At 53.6% G+C, this 16,174-nt stretch overlaps 2 protein-coding genes across 3 annotated transcripts; one reads left to right on the top strand and one right to left on the bottom strand.

Annotated features, from left to right (window-relative positions):
- Positions 1–808: 808 nt before the first annotated feature.
- On the top strand, positions 809–8,481 carry CUEDC2 (CUE domain containing 2). The gene is made up of 8 exons (XM_009954783.2): positions 809–882; positions 1,722–1,865; positions 2,183–2,244; positions 3,683–3,816; positions 4,873–5,043; positions 5,371–5,432; positions 7,072–7,132; positions 7,492–8,481. Exons 1-8 carry the CDS (start codon positions 809–811, stop codon positions 7,636–7,638), a joined length of 855 nt encoding a protein of 284 aa, XP_009953085.1. The 3' UTR covers positions 7,639–8,481.
- Positions 8,482–9,059: 578 nt separating this feature from the next.
- FBXL15 (F-box and leucine rich repeat protein 15) lies at positions 9,060–11,924 on the bottom strand. Of its 2 annotated transcripts, XM_086466977.1 has the most exons (4): positions 11,890–11,924; positions 10,820–10,979; positions 9,649–10,151; positions 9,060–9,290 (listed from the first exon to the last, which is right to left on the bottom strand). In XM_086466977.1, exons 1-4 carry the CDS (start codon positions 11,922–11,924, stop codon positions 9,101–9,103), a joined length of 888 nt encoding a protein of 295 aa, XP_086323103.1. In that variant the 3' UTR covers positions 9,060–9,100. The 2 variants fall into 2 exon arrangements, with proteins under 2 accessions (XP_086323103.1, XP_009953083.1); XM_009954781.2 differs by lacking the exon at positions 11,890–11,924 and having other exon boundaries at positions 10,820–11,017.
- Positions 11,925–16,174: the final 4,250 nt, after the last annotated feature.

Raw genomic sequence — 16,174 nt, forward strand, 5'->3', positions numbered from 1 at the left:
GACGCAGTACTGATAGCTGAAGGAGGGCTGTGGGCAGCCCCCCTCTGCCATTGCTTCTGTAGGAGCTCTGTGATTCTTAGAACTCCCCTGAGTTTTTGGTTATCAAGCACTTCTTGTTGCAGCTGCATCAACTGCAGAATGGCTCATTTACTGAGTATAACAACAGGCTCCTGTTTGGGCAGGATTCCACTGGCAGTCCATGCCTGACCTGGAGACCTTTGATATTTTGGCTGGCAGACTAGTTGTCTGTGCCCTGCTTGGTATTTCCCTGTAAAATACGCTCTAGGTTGCCCTTTCTTTAGGAGACATTACCCTTCCTCCCACTCGCTCCTGAGTGCAAGCATCACTGCAAATGCTCTTAGCTGGAAGGTCCACTCCTTTCTGCACTGAACATGCAAACTCACTACGCGCTGCTTCCTTGCCAGACAGCACAGCGGAGGTGTCTTTGAGGTCCTGCAGCTGGACACATCTGCATTTCCAGCTTTGTTTCCTGGAGGGGACATTTTGTGCATACTGCCAGCATCAACACGAGCAGGAGATGCCCAAGATCCTCGGCTGCTTTGGGCTGGTATTTCCAGGGGATCCTCATACTGCTGCTTTTTGTGGATATCTTTGCCTGCCGTTACCCAGAGATGACAAGACATATGAGAGAAGTTTGTGAATTGTTCTGATGAGAAGAGCATTCTTGGCTATACCAGGCCTACCTTTTGATCTTGTTGATATTTTAATCTCCTTCTTGCCTTTGAAATTACATGGAGTTTATTTTTCCTCCTCTTTTTTTTTCAGAAAAAAAAAGGTTTAGAGAGACATGGAGCTTGAAAGAATCATTCGAGACACACTGACACGCTTCATCCACTCCCATATCCCTGCAGCAGACCTCAGGTATGTTGAGATAGGAAGATCCAGTGTCATTGTTGTAGCTTGAACTCCGCATTAACTGTCTCTCTACACATTATACTGAACTCTGTAGCTTTCCTGTACTTTGTGTTGCTTTTCCTTAAGTCGGATCCAGTATGCAGGTAATTTGCACAGGCTTTGATGCAAATGCTTGAACAGCTATTATTCAGCATTGCAATCTAGCAATGTCATTGTTTTGACGACCAAGATGATTAATTTCCTGTCCAGTAATACACATTAGAACACGGGATTCCCTTCATTCCACAGTGCTCCCAAAAGGCTTTCTGAGCAGCATAATGCTATGTCAGGGCTCTTCCTATTTTGAACTCTGCCTGCATGCAGAGATACAGCCACCTTGAGGCTGGAACACAGTGGCTGGTTTTGCAGCCGGTGGCAGCAGTGACACAAACGTGGGGAGCAGCAAGGAGAGAACACTGCATCCCATAGAAATTGCAGCTTGACAGAGTATGATGACCTCACCTAAAATATTGGTCAGCACAGAGAAGGCAGGGTTTGAGCACTTGGAATATTTTGGTTAGCTCATCTGAAGCACCTACAGGAGCACAGCCTCTGGGCAGGCGCTGGGGCTTTCATTCCATGCTGCCCAGGAAGCAGGACAGCATGCACTATTTTATCCATAAATGCTTCCTGCTCAACCTCTGGTCACCTGCTACCTGGCTTTACTGGTGGGATCTGCCCATAAGATATAGTCTACATAGGCCCTTCTGCTGCTCTGTTAGAAAGACACAAGATTAGGGGGAGTGGAGATGGGAAGAAAGAGGCATCTTGACCCCACTGCCATGTCCTGTGTTCTCTGTCTCCAGTGGGATGGATGATGTTTTCTTCTCTTATATCACGGGTGTCCTGGAAGAGCTGGGCTCACCGGAGTCCTCTGAGGAGACTTTTGACATGGACACCTTTGTGGAAATGATGGAGGCATATATCCCTGGTTTTGCAGAAATCCACAGGTATGTGAATGTTACTGCTTTGTATGTACAGGCCATGCAGTGGGGGCCTGGACTAAGTCCCTCGGTACCATAAATTATTTTGTTATACCCAGTTGAAGATGTATTAAAACCAAACGTGTGCCATCATGATTAGGTCAGTCTTTGCCTGAATACACAAATCCCAGTAGAGTTTGCAAGTAGATCCTTGGCCATCTGAAATACCAGTTTATTTTATTGGCCTTCCCATCAAGCCTTGTCTTTATAGAAAGAGGTTGCCAAGTAGGATAGGCTGCAGCTTTTATTCTTCGCACTAAGTATACAGCTTCTGTCTCTTGCAGTGGGGATGTTTGTGAAATGATGTTCTCCCTCTCAGAAAGGCTTGGTGAAGCTCGCAACAGAGGTGAGTTACACAGACAATTTCACCACAAGAAAGTATATTCTGCACATGTTTTCAGTCTTAGTGTTTGGAGTTGAGCAATGTCACAGGATAAAACACAATCTTATTTGCCACAGGAGCTCATGAGGTAGCTTGAATTGATTGGCTTTTTTTTAAATGTTCAGTTGGGTTTTTGATATCAACACATGGGAGGTTTGAGTCATGTGGAATACTGTCCAAGACATACTGGGGTGAAAACCACTTGATCAGATCTCCAGACACCTCTGTTGAGATCAAATCCAGAGAAATAAGGAAGAAATAGATACAGGGCTGCTTGTTGAAATTCTACTGTAGGTTAACTCTGAAAGTGAGGGTTTCTCCCTACCTCTGATAGCCATCTGCCTAAGCAACACTACCACTGAGCAGCCCACGTCAGGTGTCATCACCAAATAGAGAATCCAGCTGATTACGTGTATCACTTCTAGACTTTGAGCATCCTCAAAGCTCACTTCCCATTCACCCATGAACGCTGGCACAGATGCAAAATCAGCAATGATGTGCTCTGGCCTCCACTATGCAAGACTGCAGAAGACTACACTATCCCAATGGCCCTTTCTAACCTCAGCATTCACAGATCAGATGGATTGCTCTATTAATGAGCCCCAAAGGTACTTCCTACTAAGTCAGACGAGTGAAGTGCCTGGATATTAAACCTTTCAGGACACACCATTCCAAGTTTTGCTTATCTAGCAACATCACTGCTGTCTTGCCAGAAAGCTACACAATGTAGAATAGATAGTCCTCTTTTATCTTACTTGCTGCTTTCTTGAACTTGACAAAATCTACTGCTCTGCTCTGGCCCCCTGCATCCTACCCTTTAAGGATCCTGATGTAGCCAGAGTGTGGAAGGACAGCACCATCCTAGTTTTAGAGAGGACAGAACAGAGGCAAAACTATTCTTACAGTGACACAGAAAGAGCCTGTACAGAGATGCATCAGAGTAACCTCATCACAGGATGTGCTCGCTTACTTACAGCCTGGGGACTACCAGAGTGTATTCCCAAATTTAAAATCAAAACCACACCTTAGGTTGAAGTTCGAGCAAACACCAGGGAATTCTTAGAAACGTAACAAAAATATTCTAAGTATCCACTGCCAAAGTGCTAGAGGGACAAGAACCAACAGGTAGAATTGAATCCACAAGCAGCCCATGCCTGGTAAGGCCTGGAAATGCAGCACTTGAGCACTCCAGTGTGCACTAGCACTGCCTTCCTGCACGTCAGTGTGAGCAGAGCTGTGGCTGTGTCTGATGAGGGCAGGAGGAACAGTAGCTCTTCCCAGTCTTGTCACCTAAGAAGGGATTTGCTTTGGCACATGATGCACTAGCAATCTAATGTCAACAGAAAGCAGAGCTGTAGCCTTAGCGGGACTGTTCCTCAGGAGATATCACTATGTCTTTAAGAAAAACCTGGCCAAAAGGCTGTGGAAAGTGGGAGTGAAGCACCCTCTGAAGACCTGACCAAGGGCCGGGAGCCTGGAGCTGGAGCCTGCAATGGGGAAAGGCTGTGCACTCCAACAGATGGAGCTGGGGCACAGGTATGAGCATCCCACAGAGCACAGCACTGGGAACAGCCACCCAACACTAGGCTTACCAGCACCACCTGAGAGCATTTTCTGGCTCTGGAAGGAACCATAGCACGGGCTGTGACAGGCTGTGACACAGCATCACTGGTGTCTATGATCTCTTCCATTGTATGGCCTGAGCAAGACTGCGTCGGTAAGTGGAAAAAGAAAATTATGTGCTGACAGAAGAGTATGAGCCGTCGCTCTGGCTCATCCTTTCCAGCCACTGGAAAGGATGAGCCAGAGCGATGGTTGAGAGAGCCTGTCCCAGTGCCCTCTGCAGCACTGTGGGGATGCCTCTGCAGCACTAGCCAGACTCCACCCTGCTTCACCTTGTTGCCCTAGCCTCGCTCCACAGTTTGAGCTGGATCACCATTTCTCTCCCCAGCTAGCACGCAGTATCTGCACAGGAAGCAGTCACAAAGACACCGGTCCCACCCTCAGTGGCCTGTGCTGTGCTGAGCTATGTGGCACTGAGTCATTGGCCCAGCAGTCCTGATCCGGCAGCACCATTCAGCATGACCCATGCTACAGGCATTGCAGCACCTGGCAGATCCTGCACACCTCCTTCCCCCACACTGCTTGCTGTTTCTTCAGCACTGATCTCTTCCTGCCTTGCAGCGCAATCATTCTGTGTCCACAGCCTTCTAGCAAATGCTGCTGCTGCACTTCCTTCTGATGTAGCCACAGGTCCCTGTTTAGCAGTCCCTTCCCTTCTGATCAAAGCACATAAAACTTCACAAGGTGAGCAGGAGTTCAAGCATTAGCACTGCCGTGTCCAGAAGGCTTGCTCCTAAGGACACACATAGCATGGCCACACAGATGAGCCAGTCCACAGCAGCCGTACTTTAAAGAAAGTTGAAATACAGGGGGAGGAGATTGAGGAAGAGTGACGCTTTGTTCTTGTAGGGGACAGAGCCTTCAGCTAAGGGCAAGGTGAATTTCCTGACAACACAAAACCAGAGAGGCCCTTTTCAATAGCACTCCCCTCACTTTATCCCCAACTTACCTCTGTCTTGCTCCAACTAGGAGGGCGATGACTTGAAGGATGGGGTGGAGCTGCTACTGGAGATGTTCCCGGCCTGTACCGTGAGCCAAGCAGAGAAGGCACTCGCCATGTCCTTGGGGAACTTGGAGGAGGCAGTGCAGTTAATTGTGGAGGAGAAGGTGGAAATTGGCCCAGCAGGTGCAAGTGTGAAGGTACAGTACTCTGAGCTGGGTGGCAGCAGGCCAAGGAGGAGGGCAGAGCTCAGGGACACACACAGGTGTCCCAGCTGTCTGCTGCAAGCAGCTTTGACCACAGGAACTTTCTGCATAATGAGCCAGGAAGATCACTCAGAGCAACAGCCCCTCTCCCTCCTTTGGCTCTCCGAGTACAGGCTGTGCCCACAGCCAAGCCAGCACCCCAGCAGAGCTGTGGCTGGCACCCCCTCTTCCCACAGGGGCTGGAGTGCTCCACCAGCAGCTGAGCATAGCTGTGTGCCCCATGTGTTGTGCTACTCACACACCCATCTTGTCTCCTCCCAGGAACTGGCACGGCCCCGCAGAGCACCCAACCACGAGGAACTAAAACAGGTTATCTTACAGAAGTAAGTACCCAGCAGGATAGAACACTTATTCTGCTCCCAATAAAGAAAGAGGTGGCAGTTTGGGGAAGATCAGAATGACAGTGTGGTCTATAAAGAACCTGGGGTGTCCGATGCTTAGTAAGGATGCCATGAAACTGATTTTGGTACAGCTGAACACATCTAAGCACAAAAACAATAGTCAGGTGGGAAAAAAAAAAAAACAGGTTTGGGTTTCTCTTAGAGCTCTGGCACAGAAACGAGTTACCTGCAACAGCTGGACACAGCACTGGCTGTGTGCGAGGTTTCAGCCTCCCACAGGTACAGTGTAAATCACAGTACTGTCAGCTGAGGTCCTGGTTAAAGGTTCAAGGCACAAACATCATGCTGCGACTCAGGTAACACATGGTGACTTGTAGAACTACAGCAACTCATTTGTACCTCCACCCTTGGAGACAGTCCAAACAAGGCTAAAGATATCTTTAAGAGACTGCCTGTACAGCAACACTGGGAAAATTAAATCTTAGTTGCTGAACGTGTGAATTCAATGCATTTAAAAAAACCTCTCTGAAGCCCCCCTGGGAACTTCTTAGGAATGAAAGTGGCTTTAGAATGGTTTACCTTTATTCATTTGCAAAAGCATTTAATTCTCAATAGGAGAACCCACTGTGGTTTCAGTGATCTCCTTTAAGATCTTAGCTTTCATGAGTATCCTCCTGCGGACATGCAGATTCCATGTGTCTATCCAGCCACATCTTTTCCACCACTTTACATCTTCCCCAGTGACAAAATAAACAGTTGCTGTGCTAGGAAGGATAAAGCAAGGCAGAATGACATCCAGGCAGAATTAGCAATCCCTGTCCTTGCCTGTCTCCTGTGCAGGTGTGTTTCAGAGTGGGAACAAAAAAGCACCAGCTGCCAGTTATGTTTCTGGGAACTTCACTTTAATGACATTTTGGCAACATCCTGTACTTTAAACATCACTCAAGCACAGGTACAGAGAGCAGATCACCATAGCTGAAGATACACAGGAGCAACTATACTAACTACTGAGGGACAAGTCATGGTCAGCTGTGCTGTCTACCTGCTAAACCAGCACCAAAGTCTCAAGAGTAGTAACTCAGCAGTACAGCAAGCAAATGCTTGGGCCCTGATGTTTCAGTCACGTTGGGAATGAGGTGATGCTTTTATGAAGTTGCTTCCAGCACAGACCTGTTTCATAGTCAAGTAGTAGGTGGAGTGAGAAAGGAACACCATCTCTTCAGGGCAGAAGCAGCCAGCTTGGTCCTATAACCTTACCTCTCCTTTGGCTGCCATCACTTGGACTGAGAAGGAACAAAGCTGCCCCAGTAGCAGAGCACACCAGACCTCGGCACCTCTCTCAGTTCTGCAGGGGCTATTGGCATTCTCAACAGCCTGAGTTTTCAATACTCTTCATATACTGCCAAGGATGCTACTCCAGGAGAATCCTGCTGGATTCCCACCAGAAGGATGACACGCTTCTTGCCCATTTCATCCAGACGAGAACGTTAAGTTCTAACTGCAGTCTAGGCAAGCAGGACACATTGCACAGCCACAAACCAGCCAGGGGAGAAAGGACATAGGCTGTGAATAGCCCCAGGCCATGCATGTTACGGTGTTCACTAAATGCTTCTTGTTTCAGATACATGATGGTGGATAGTGCAGACGATCAGAAAACACATCGGCCAGCTCCACCCAAAGAGGTAAGAGCAGTCCCAGCTCACCAGCGTTTGAATGTCCTTTGGCTACAAGGTTTAAAAATCAGACTGCAACTCCAAAAAGCAACAGGGCAGGCCAAAGGCCAGACCATTCACAGAGCCTGCTAATCAGCAAAGGAAGATTAGCTGCAGGGTCTGTCAGTTCCTATCATGCCTGACTAGCATGGCTCCTGCTTCCCCCCCCATCAGACCACATCCTTCCCAGTTTTGGCCAAGATTCCCAACACAAAGGATGGGTAAAGCAGCCCACCCCTCCAGAGCACAGCTCTGCTTCTGCTTGTCCCCTCCCTTTCCCTAGCAGTGGTGGCTGTCCATCACTTGGTGTTAATGTCTTTCTTCTCCAGGCTCCCAAGAAGTTGATCCGTTACATCGATAACCAGGTGGTGAGTACAAAGGGAGAGAGGTACAAAGACATCAAGAAGCCTGAGAGCGAGGAGATGAAAAGAACCTACATCAGCCTCAAACCAGCCAGGAAGTACAAGTTCCACTGACAGCCAGGTCCTCCTGCTCTTCAGCCTCCCCCTCACCAGCCAGGCATGGCAGGATGGACACATGGCACTAGGGATGAGTGGACTCCACCACCTGCCACTAACTGGAACTAGCCTGGGAGCCAGGACACTGCTTTCAGCTTCCTCAACTAACCTGGTTGACAAGGAGGAGACTTCTCCCCTTGTGTAGCCATCCCTCTGCCCCCAAGGGCACACCACAGTGGCTCACCAGGGCCTCAGCCTTCTCTGCTATTCCTTGCATGGGATATTTTTAGATCTAAGGTGTGGCTTGTGCTTTTGCAGCAAGCTTTTTACAAGTCTGTGTGCACTGTTGCTTTAAATTGAGTGCCAGTGTTAATAAAGATGATGTGAGCTGATGTGTAGTTCAGCCAGAGCATGCACATGCTTTACAGACACCACCTCCAATCCTTCCTGGGGCCAAAGATAGGAGCAGGGTCATCCTCTCTTCCCCTAATCACTCTTCATCACATTCACTGCAAGATATGGCTGCTCTTTGGTTAACCACCTAGTGAATACAAGGCTGAGGCTGAACTCCAGACCAGAGCTAGGCTCTCCCTGCCAACACAACCTGCAGCACTCCGTAAACCAGCTGACGGCACGGCCAGGGCTCCTGCCATTTCTCACCACTGTTGAATGCCAAAGTTCCGGCCACACATCAAGCAGGATATAGTAGCAGGCCTGGGCACTACTGAAATGTTAAGTCGGAAGCTGGAAGAAACAAATGTCAATGACAAACTGCTTTTGGTGACAGCACAGCTATGTTTGGTGTTTTTCAGTCAGTGAAACTGCAATTAGGAGCGTGTTCCCCCTGAAAACAACTCCCACCTTGCACCAGCCTAAACCAGCACCCTAGGCCTGGACAGACACGCTGCCTGCACAGTGGCCATGCCAGCCCTTTGGTGCCAGGCTGGCCAGTGGCTGCAGGCTGGAGCTGGGCTCACTGTGCCCTCCTCCTGGAGCACAGAGGGGCCTGCCCTCTCCCAAGAGGAAGGCTGGTGGCTTTTCTCCTTTCTGCTCCAGCTGGCCTGGTTTGTTCCACAGCTCTGCTGGCCTGCCCTGCGCACCCACCCCAGGAGACAGTCCCCATCAAACACTCTCCTGCTCTCTGGACAGCTGCCACTTAAAGACTTAAAATACAACAAATAATAAATCCTATCTATTAGCTGGCCTGGCCAAGGCCTGTTCAGCACCATGGTGATCCTGCAAGTCACTCGCTCTCTCCACGCCACTGTAGAGGGAGTTACTTTCCCCAGAGGCCCCGATGAAGCCCACTCAAACACCCAGTGGCTTCTAAACAGCCTCAAAGGAAAGAGTGAGCCCCACTCGGGCCAGCCTCACCAACAGGACCGACCTCTCCCTCCACGCATCTCCACAGCAGCCGGTTCCGGCATCCTCCTGGGATCCCAGCGTCGCATCAGTCCCCCCCTCCCCAGCAGCAGCAGTTCTAGATCTGGAGGTTGATGAAAGGGGCGAAGCCAACCACATCCTGCAGGAGAACGAGAGCCCTCTGCAGCGGAGGCTCCACATCCAGCTCCACTCCACGGCTTCGGAAGATGCTCAGGCTGGACTCAGCCACGTTGTGGCAATGCTTCACCTTCAGTGAGCGCAGCTTGGGACAGTACTCAGCCAGGACCCTGCCAAGAAAGAGCACATGCAGGTTGCAGGCCAGGACTCCTAAGTGCACTAGTCGCCCTCTTCTCCACTCCCAGCAACCCAGTGCTCACAAGTGTGCCACAATGCACCATCCCTGGTGGCCTGAAAGAAACTCAAGGACCATGGTCGGATCCCAGACCTACCCTCCATGACACGCTGGGAAATTAGCTGTTAGTAGCACACAGTGCCTCTCCTAAAGGGCCTGCTAGTGGCTTCTCCCCCAGACTGAGCTCTTACTGCTTTCAGCATGAAGAAATATGATTTTTCTCTCTCGTTCTCTTCCTGTCCCCACCCCAGACACCTGCCATCCCCACCTTGGCTTCCCACATTGCTCAGTACCTGATGGAGTCATTCTTGACCCGCAGACACCCTGTGAGGTCCAGGTGCTCCAGCTCAGGGCAGCACTTAGCAATCTCCTCAACTGCCACATCGCCCACGTTGGCATTGACAGCCAGTGACAGCGACTTGAGCCTGCTGCACTTCTGCACCAGGTAGCAGATGGCCTCGTCCTTCAGCTGGCGACAGGCCGTCAGGTCCACAGCCTCCAGCGCCTTGCAGTGGTCAGCCAGGCTGCGCAGGGACAGGCTGTCCACCCACTCACAGTGAGCCAGGGAGAGCCAGCGCAGGTTGGGGCAGCTCAGCGAGATGGCCACCAGCGCGTGGCGGCTGAGCTGGGCACAGCCCTTCAGCTGGATCTGGTGCAGGTGGTGGTTCTGCCCAATGACCGGGAGCAGCTCCCTGTCCGTCAGCCAGTCAGAGCAGTTCTGGAGCACCAGCTGCTGCAGTACTTCGTTGTCCTTCAGCAGGTTAACAAAAGCAGCTCGAGGGATGGCAGGTCCAATCTGCGCGGGAAACCCAGGAAGAATGAGGCATCCCCCAGGGTTTCAGATCAGCCTAATCCTCACCAAATACTCTCTCCCCTCCCCTCATGCCAAGGCTACTGCCACAAGCTAGAAGATGCTCCAACTCTTCCACCCCCAACACCATGCCTGCAATTATATACTCATGATGGGCTCCACACCTCTGCTCTTCAAAAATTCTTTGCTAGACCACTCTGTGTCCTCACAGAACAGCAGCTACTCCTGTCTTTCCAGGTCCCGGGCAGTGTCTCCCAGGGCCAGCACAAGCTTTACCTGAAGACCAGGTGCAGAGTTATCTCCTGTCAGACCCACGCTATTGCACAACTTCCGTGAGGACCAGACAGGCCATGCCACTCTGCAGTTTGCTTGTGTTTCTGCCAGCCAGTGCCCCATAATGGCCTGGGTGGAGCTTCCAGGCTGACTCCTCCCAAGGCCTGTTGCTAAAGACTCAGGCATTGCTGGGCCCTGAATCACCACCTCTCCTCCCTGAGCCCATCTGTCCAGTCTGGCACCCAAGCATTTAACTCGAGGTCCTGAGCATAAACCACCCTCCTTGATGGGGGCTTCTCCCCACATAGCCAGATGTTCCCCTGTTAGCCCCAGAGCAGTAGGACATCTGTGTCTCCCCCAGCCCTAGAGCCATCCAATACCTGGCTTGAGTCAAAGCAGCGCATGTTGGCCAGGTACAGCTGGATGAGAGACTGGAATGACTTGCTGACCCTCTGCAGGCTCAGGAGCTGCTGCAGTGGCAGATGACAGAGGACATGTGGAACCAAGATGTCTTCCCAGGGCAGGTCCAGGAGGCATCCCCTGGAGGGGGTCAAACTCATCATCAGACGCCAAGGAGCCAGGCTGCGGTGAGAGCCAGGCTATATCACCTCACACCTACTGCCAGACGCCTCTAGGAGGAATAGCCAGAAAGCAAGACTCAGCGACATCTCCCACAGTCAGCCCACAGGGTAAAACTCCATGACTAGCCATCAGCAGGGCATACGCATGCCGCCTGCGTCACCTCCTCCCTAGCCTGGGACATTCACTGCTTCGGCATCCAAGTCCACCTGCCTGCAACGCCCTCCAGGAGAGCTCGGGCGAGGCTTTCCACCAGCTGCTTCAAGAGTCCCTGTCCCTCGGCGAAGCAGCAAGTGACTGCTGCAGCCTTACCGCGCCACCCGCACGATAGCTGTGCCTAGCCATCAGGCCTAAGCATTGCCCCACCTGGCAGCTAGTCCCCTGCACCCGGGGCCGAGTCACTTGGGCACTCTGCGAGGGGGAGAGGGCAGGCACCTGCTCCTTCCCGCGGGGAGCAATGAGGCTTCGGGCTCTCCGAAGAGCCTCCCTCCGAGGAGCGGGGAGACAGCACCCCTTCGGAGATGAGGCCGCAGCCTCGGGCGGCGACGGGAAGGGCAGGAGCCGAGGAAGGAACATAGGGGTCCCAGCAGCCCGGAGCCCCCCGACCTGCGGCTAGAGGCCGCGGTTAGCCTCGGGTCCAGCAGAACCCACCGCTGCGGGGGACCTCGCCTGCGCCCATCCCTCCGCCTCCGCCCCACGGAGCCCCGCTCGGGCCCGGCTCCCGGGCCGCCCCGCCGCCGCAGCGAGGGAGCCGCGACACACACACACACACACACACACACACACACACACACACACACACACCCCCGGCGAGGTAGCAGCCCAGCAGCAGCCCTGCCCCAGCCTCCCCCCACCGCCCCCGGCCCGGTACCTGCCACCCCGCCGGGGCTCCCCCGGCTGCTCCATACAGCTGCGCCTCACCCCGCCCCCAACGCCGGCGTCGAGGCGCAACGTCACGCCGGCGGGCGGAAGTGCGCTCGCCCCACCGGCACGCCCCCAGCCCCGCCCCCTTACCTCGCCCCGGCGGCGGCACGCAGGTTACCGGGGCTCGGCCGGGAGGCACTGGGAGCCCCCGGGCACCGGAAGCCCTCGGGGCGGCGAGGAGTGCTTGGCCCTGACAGGCCGGGGCACGGGACGCTGCGGGCGGGCAGCGGTGCCCGGCGGTAACCGGTCCCGCGGGTGCCCCAGCGGCTCCCGCAGGCTGCTCCCAGCGGCGCGGCGCTCGCATCGGCCCCGGTAGCCCAGCTCCCCGTGCGCCCTAGCTCCCTCGTGCACACCGGCTGTCCCAGTTCCCCAGTTATCCCGGTTCCCCAGCGACACCAGATCCCCGGTGCACACACGTTCCCCAGGGCACACTAGTTGCTCCATTTCCGCAGCGCACACCGGTTGCTCCAGCCCCGTGGCACCCCGGTTACCCGCTGCACACCGGTTCGGGTCCCCGGTGCCCGCCGGCTGCCCTCGTTCCCCGGTCCCCAGTGCACGCCCCTGCCCCTGACGGGCGGCCTCGCGCATGCGCAGCGCGGCGGCGCTGTCCGTTCAGCACCACGCGGAGCCGGGACCCGCCGGGACCCGCCGCTGCCGGTGAGCGACGGCGCCGCCCCCCTGCCCCGCCAGACCCCCCCTGCCCGGCCCGGCCCGGCCCCCCAGACCCCTGCCCGGCCTCACTGCTCTTTCAGCGGGCTCTGCCGCCCCCTGTCCGCCCGCAGGAGCGGGGGGACCCCCGGGAATGGCCGGTCCCCGGGGCTCACAGTTGTCACAGCACCTCCGACCGGTAGCTGCTGGGCCCCGCTCCTCCGCCGGTAACGGGCTGCCCCACCCAGGGCCTGGCTCTGCCCGCCAGCGGCCCGCCGCTCCCCGGCCCGCTTTCCCCCACCCTGCCAACCGGCCTCCCGCTCTTTGCTCCCCCGCCGGTGCTCCGTCTGCCCCCGCGGCCCCGGGGAGCGAGCGGAGTCCGTCCCCTTGCCGGCAGCCCCCGCGGAGAAGCGGCCCGTGCTCCTGCCGGCGCAGTTGCCATAACGACTCCAGGCAGGGCTCCCGCAGGAGCAGGTGCTGCGGTTTCCCCGCTGCTCTCCTCCCCGCCGCCGGTTTTCGGGGCAGGCATCCCCCGTCGGTGCGGCACTCATACTGACGCACTTCGGAGCTGGCCCTGGCCGGGTGACCCCATCCCTGGCTCGGATCTGAGCGCTGCCGCCTTGTGCAACAAGAAGCTGCAGATCGCTGCTGGCAAGAGGCACTATAAAAAGATCCACCTGGCAAAAAAGCAGGGCCCGCATACAGTGAACGAGTCCCAGATCCCTGGTCCCAAATGCCCTGGAACAAGTCCCAAGTTCCCTGGAAAGCAATGACCTGTCTATGCACCCTGGTCTGCTCATTCCCTCCCAGTGTGGAGGCTGGTTTGGGAAAAGGTCTTTTTACGTCAGGGCCTGTTCTCTGGGGGTAGCTACCTCTTGAGGGTCCCAGTGGCTCCCTGAGTCAACAGTGCTTTTCCCACTTACAGAAGGATGAGTGAGGCAGGGATTTTCGATTTTCTAAAGGCGATGAGAATGCCCCCAGCCATGGCCTGGGACAGCCCTTCCTTCCCCTGTGGTGCAGTCACAGAAAGCTCTGGGAGTGCTGATCCTGCTTCTAGACCAGGAGGGTTAATTTTGCCTTCAGGAGGCTTCAATCCTGTGCTCACTCCATTCTTGAGTTCCTGCTGTGAAATAGAAGTGTGGCATCTGGCAGGGAGTCCCTTAATATTGCCCCTGTAAGTGAATGACTGTGACTGAAGCTGGCTACAAGGAGGCTTTTTGAAATAGTGGTCTTGGTCTGGGTAGGAGGTGAGGGAGTACCAGTAAGCAAGGGAGTGTAACGCTCAATTACATCTGGCCTTCACTGAAGGCTTTCTGTGCCAAAACAGACCTGGCTGGGAGCCCCCAGCTTGTGTTGAGTCCTTGCTCAGAGGAGCTGTGTTGTGGATTGCTTGTTATCCTTCCTGAGCAACATGTGTGCTGGGCTGGCAAGTGGGACCCACTCTGCTCCCACACCACTTCTGTTTATTTTTCGTTTCATCTGATCCAGCTGGGCTGGCTGAGTCACTTCCCCAGGAGCCTGCTGGTAGCAGGGCTCAGAGGAGGGCTAAGAATCAGCCCAGACAGATTCTGGGTACCACAAGGAGGATGGGAGGCAATGTTATAATAGAGGCAAAAGAGAGTTTGTGTGACAAGAGTGAGTTTGTTTGGCCTATGTTGCATCCCAACATTTTCCAGGCTTGTGTTGCATGTGGAGAAGGTGAAGATTCTCCAGCCTGTAAGATGTGATACCAAGGCAAAGCCTCAAGATTTGGTTAGTGCAGGGCCATCTCTGCTGAGCCACTCACAGCATCATCCGGGAATCGACTAATCCAGCTCACTTCAGCCTACTTGCAGGACAGCAGTTGCTGTGCCAGGGCTGGGGCACTGCAGCCTCTGAGGTGGTGCTGACCTTTTTCCAGATGCAGCTCTCAGGGTCAGCATTACCCTGAACAATGAACAGCTCTTGGATCCTGTGGACTGAAAACAAGTTCCCTAACACAACATCACAGCAAGTGCAGTGGGTGATTGCTCTGACAAACCTCTTTAGCCCCTAAGCTCAGTGCAGCCCTGAGTTTGCTGATTCAGTGCTTGGTGGAGTGCAAGCAAGATGGGAAAGAGAAGGGTGAAGATGCCAGCTGTGTCAAGGCACAGCAAGGGCAGCTGCCCCTGAAAGGGCAGGTGCTTCCCCAGCCAGAGATCAGCCACTCAATGCCTGGCCAGTCCCCAGTGGGGGCAACCAGCATCAGGCACAGCCCTATGATCAACAGACAGTGCCATGGTGATGGGGCAGGGCTGAGGTCCTCCTGGGACATCAACTTGAAGAGGAGGGACCAGGTCAACAGTGCCTATAGCTCAGCATAAGAATAGTTTAGCTAAGCTAAGGTGGAGACCAGCACTCCTACAACATTGCTTAACAGGAACTAAGAGCCCCAGACTGAGCTTAAATAGAGTGCCTTGGCCTATGGGCAGGAGTGGTGGAGACTTCTGATGAGATTGGTTAGGGCCACTAAGGTTTATTAGTGCCCCCAGGGCCCTAACAACTGTTGGTCTGTGGTGGTTAGTAGGTAGGTAGGTTTGTGGTTATGGCTATGGCTACTGAGATGTATGTGCCATGTACGAGGAGTCATGGACAGTTTCCAGCTATGAAATGCTCAGACTGTTATCTTTCTTCTCTACAGGTTGGTTGCAGATGCAGAAAGGGTAGCAGAGCTTGTTACTGCATTGTAGGAGTGTATGCTGAGACACAGCTTTACACCATCAGGATGTCCAGTGGAGCTAGCAACCTAGGACTACACCAAAGGTAAGGTTTCCCAAACAATTACCGGTTTTGTGCTCATGTCTGTAAAGTTTTCCTGTATGTAGAGTGGTTGTGGTATGACTGTACAGCACTGCAGTACAGGGCTTGGGCGGTGTTACCCACTGTAGCTTAACGGTGAAGGGACAACTCAAGGTAAGCAAGCTTGAAGGACCAGAGCTTTGTTCTGCTTTGCTCAGTCAAGAGCTGCAGCAGATTCTGCCTTTCTGGTGGCATATGCTTTCCCTAAGGTGGGTCTACACTTTTCTTGGGAGGTGTCTGTAAGTCTCCTTTTTAAACTTCAGCTAGATGCACATTTCTAATCAAGCCCTAATACTGCAAACTGATCTGCCAAAACAGCTTGCTGAGTCAGTCCTGCTGTCAGGGACATCCCTTAAGACCAAGGGAATTCACCTTGCTCGTCAAGCAGCAGGATGAGGGCAGAGCTTGGGCTAAAAACTTTCTGCTATAAGCTTGGATATCTGCCAGCTTCTAGATTTTAAAGAGGATGTGAGAAAGATTATCACAACTGCTCCTGTAAGACCAACCTCTTCTCTTAATTTATTTTCTAAAAGGGAATTAAAAAGGCCACGGTCCTGTTCATGTGCAAGTCTACTGGTGTCTGTAAGTGCTATGAATTCGGTGGTAAGCCTGGCAGAGACAGGACATGAGAGATGGGGAAATGGAGCTGACAAGTACTTAGGTTAACCCAGCTGGCGAGGTTTCAGCATATGACCTGTTAGCTCCATGGCACAGCGCACGCCTGGTGCCATTCAGGCAGACCCAGCTCCTGGCTTAAAGAGGGTCCC

The sequence above is a fragment of the Leptosomus discolor genome, chromosome 6, assembly GCF_034619465.1.
Source record: "Leptosomus discolor isolate bLepDis1 chromosome 6, bLepDis1.hap2, whole genome shotgun sequence".
Lineage (NCBI taxonomy): Eukaryota > Metazoa > Chordata > Aves > Leptosomiformes > Leptosomidae > Leptosomus > Leptosomus discolor.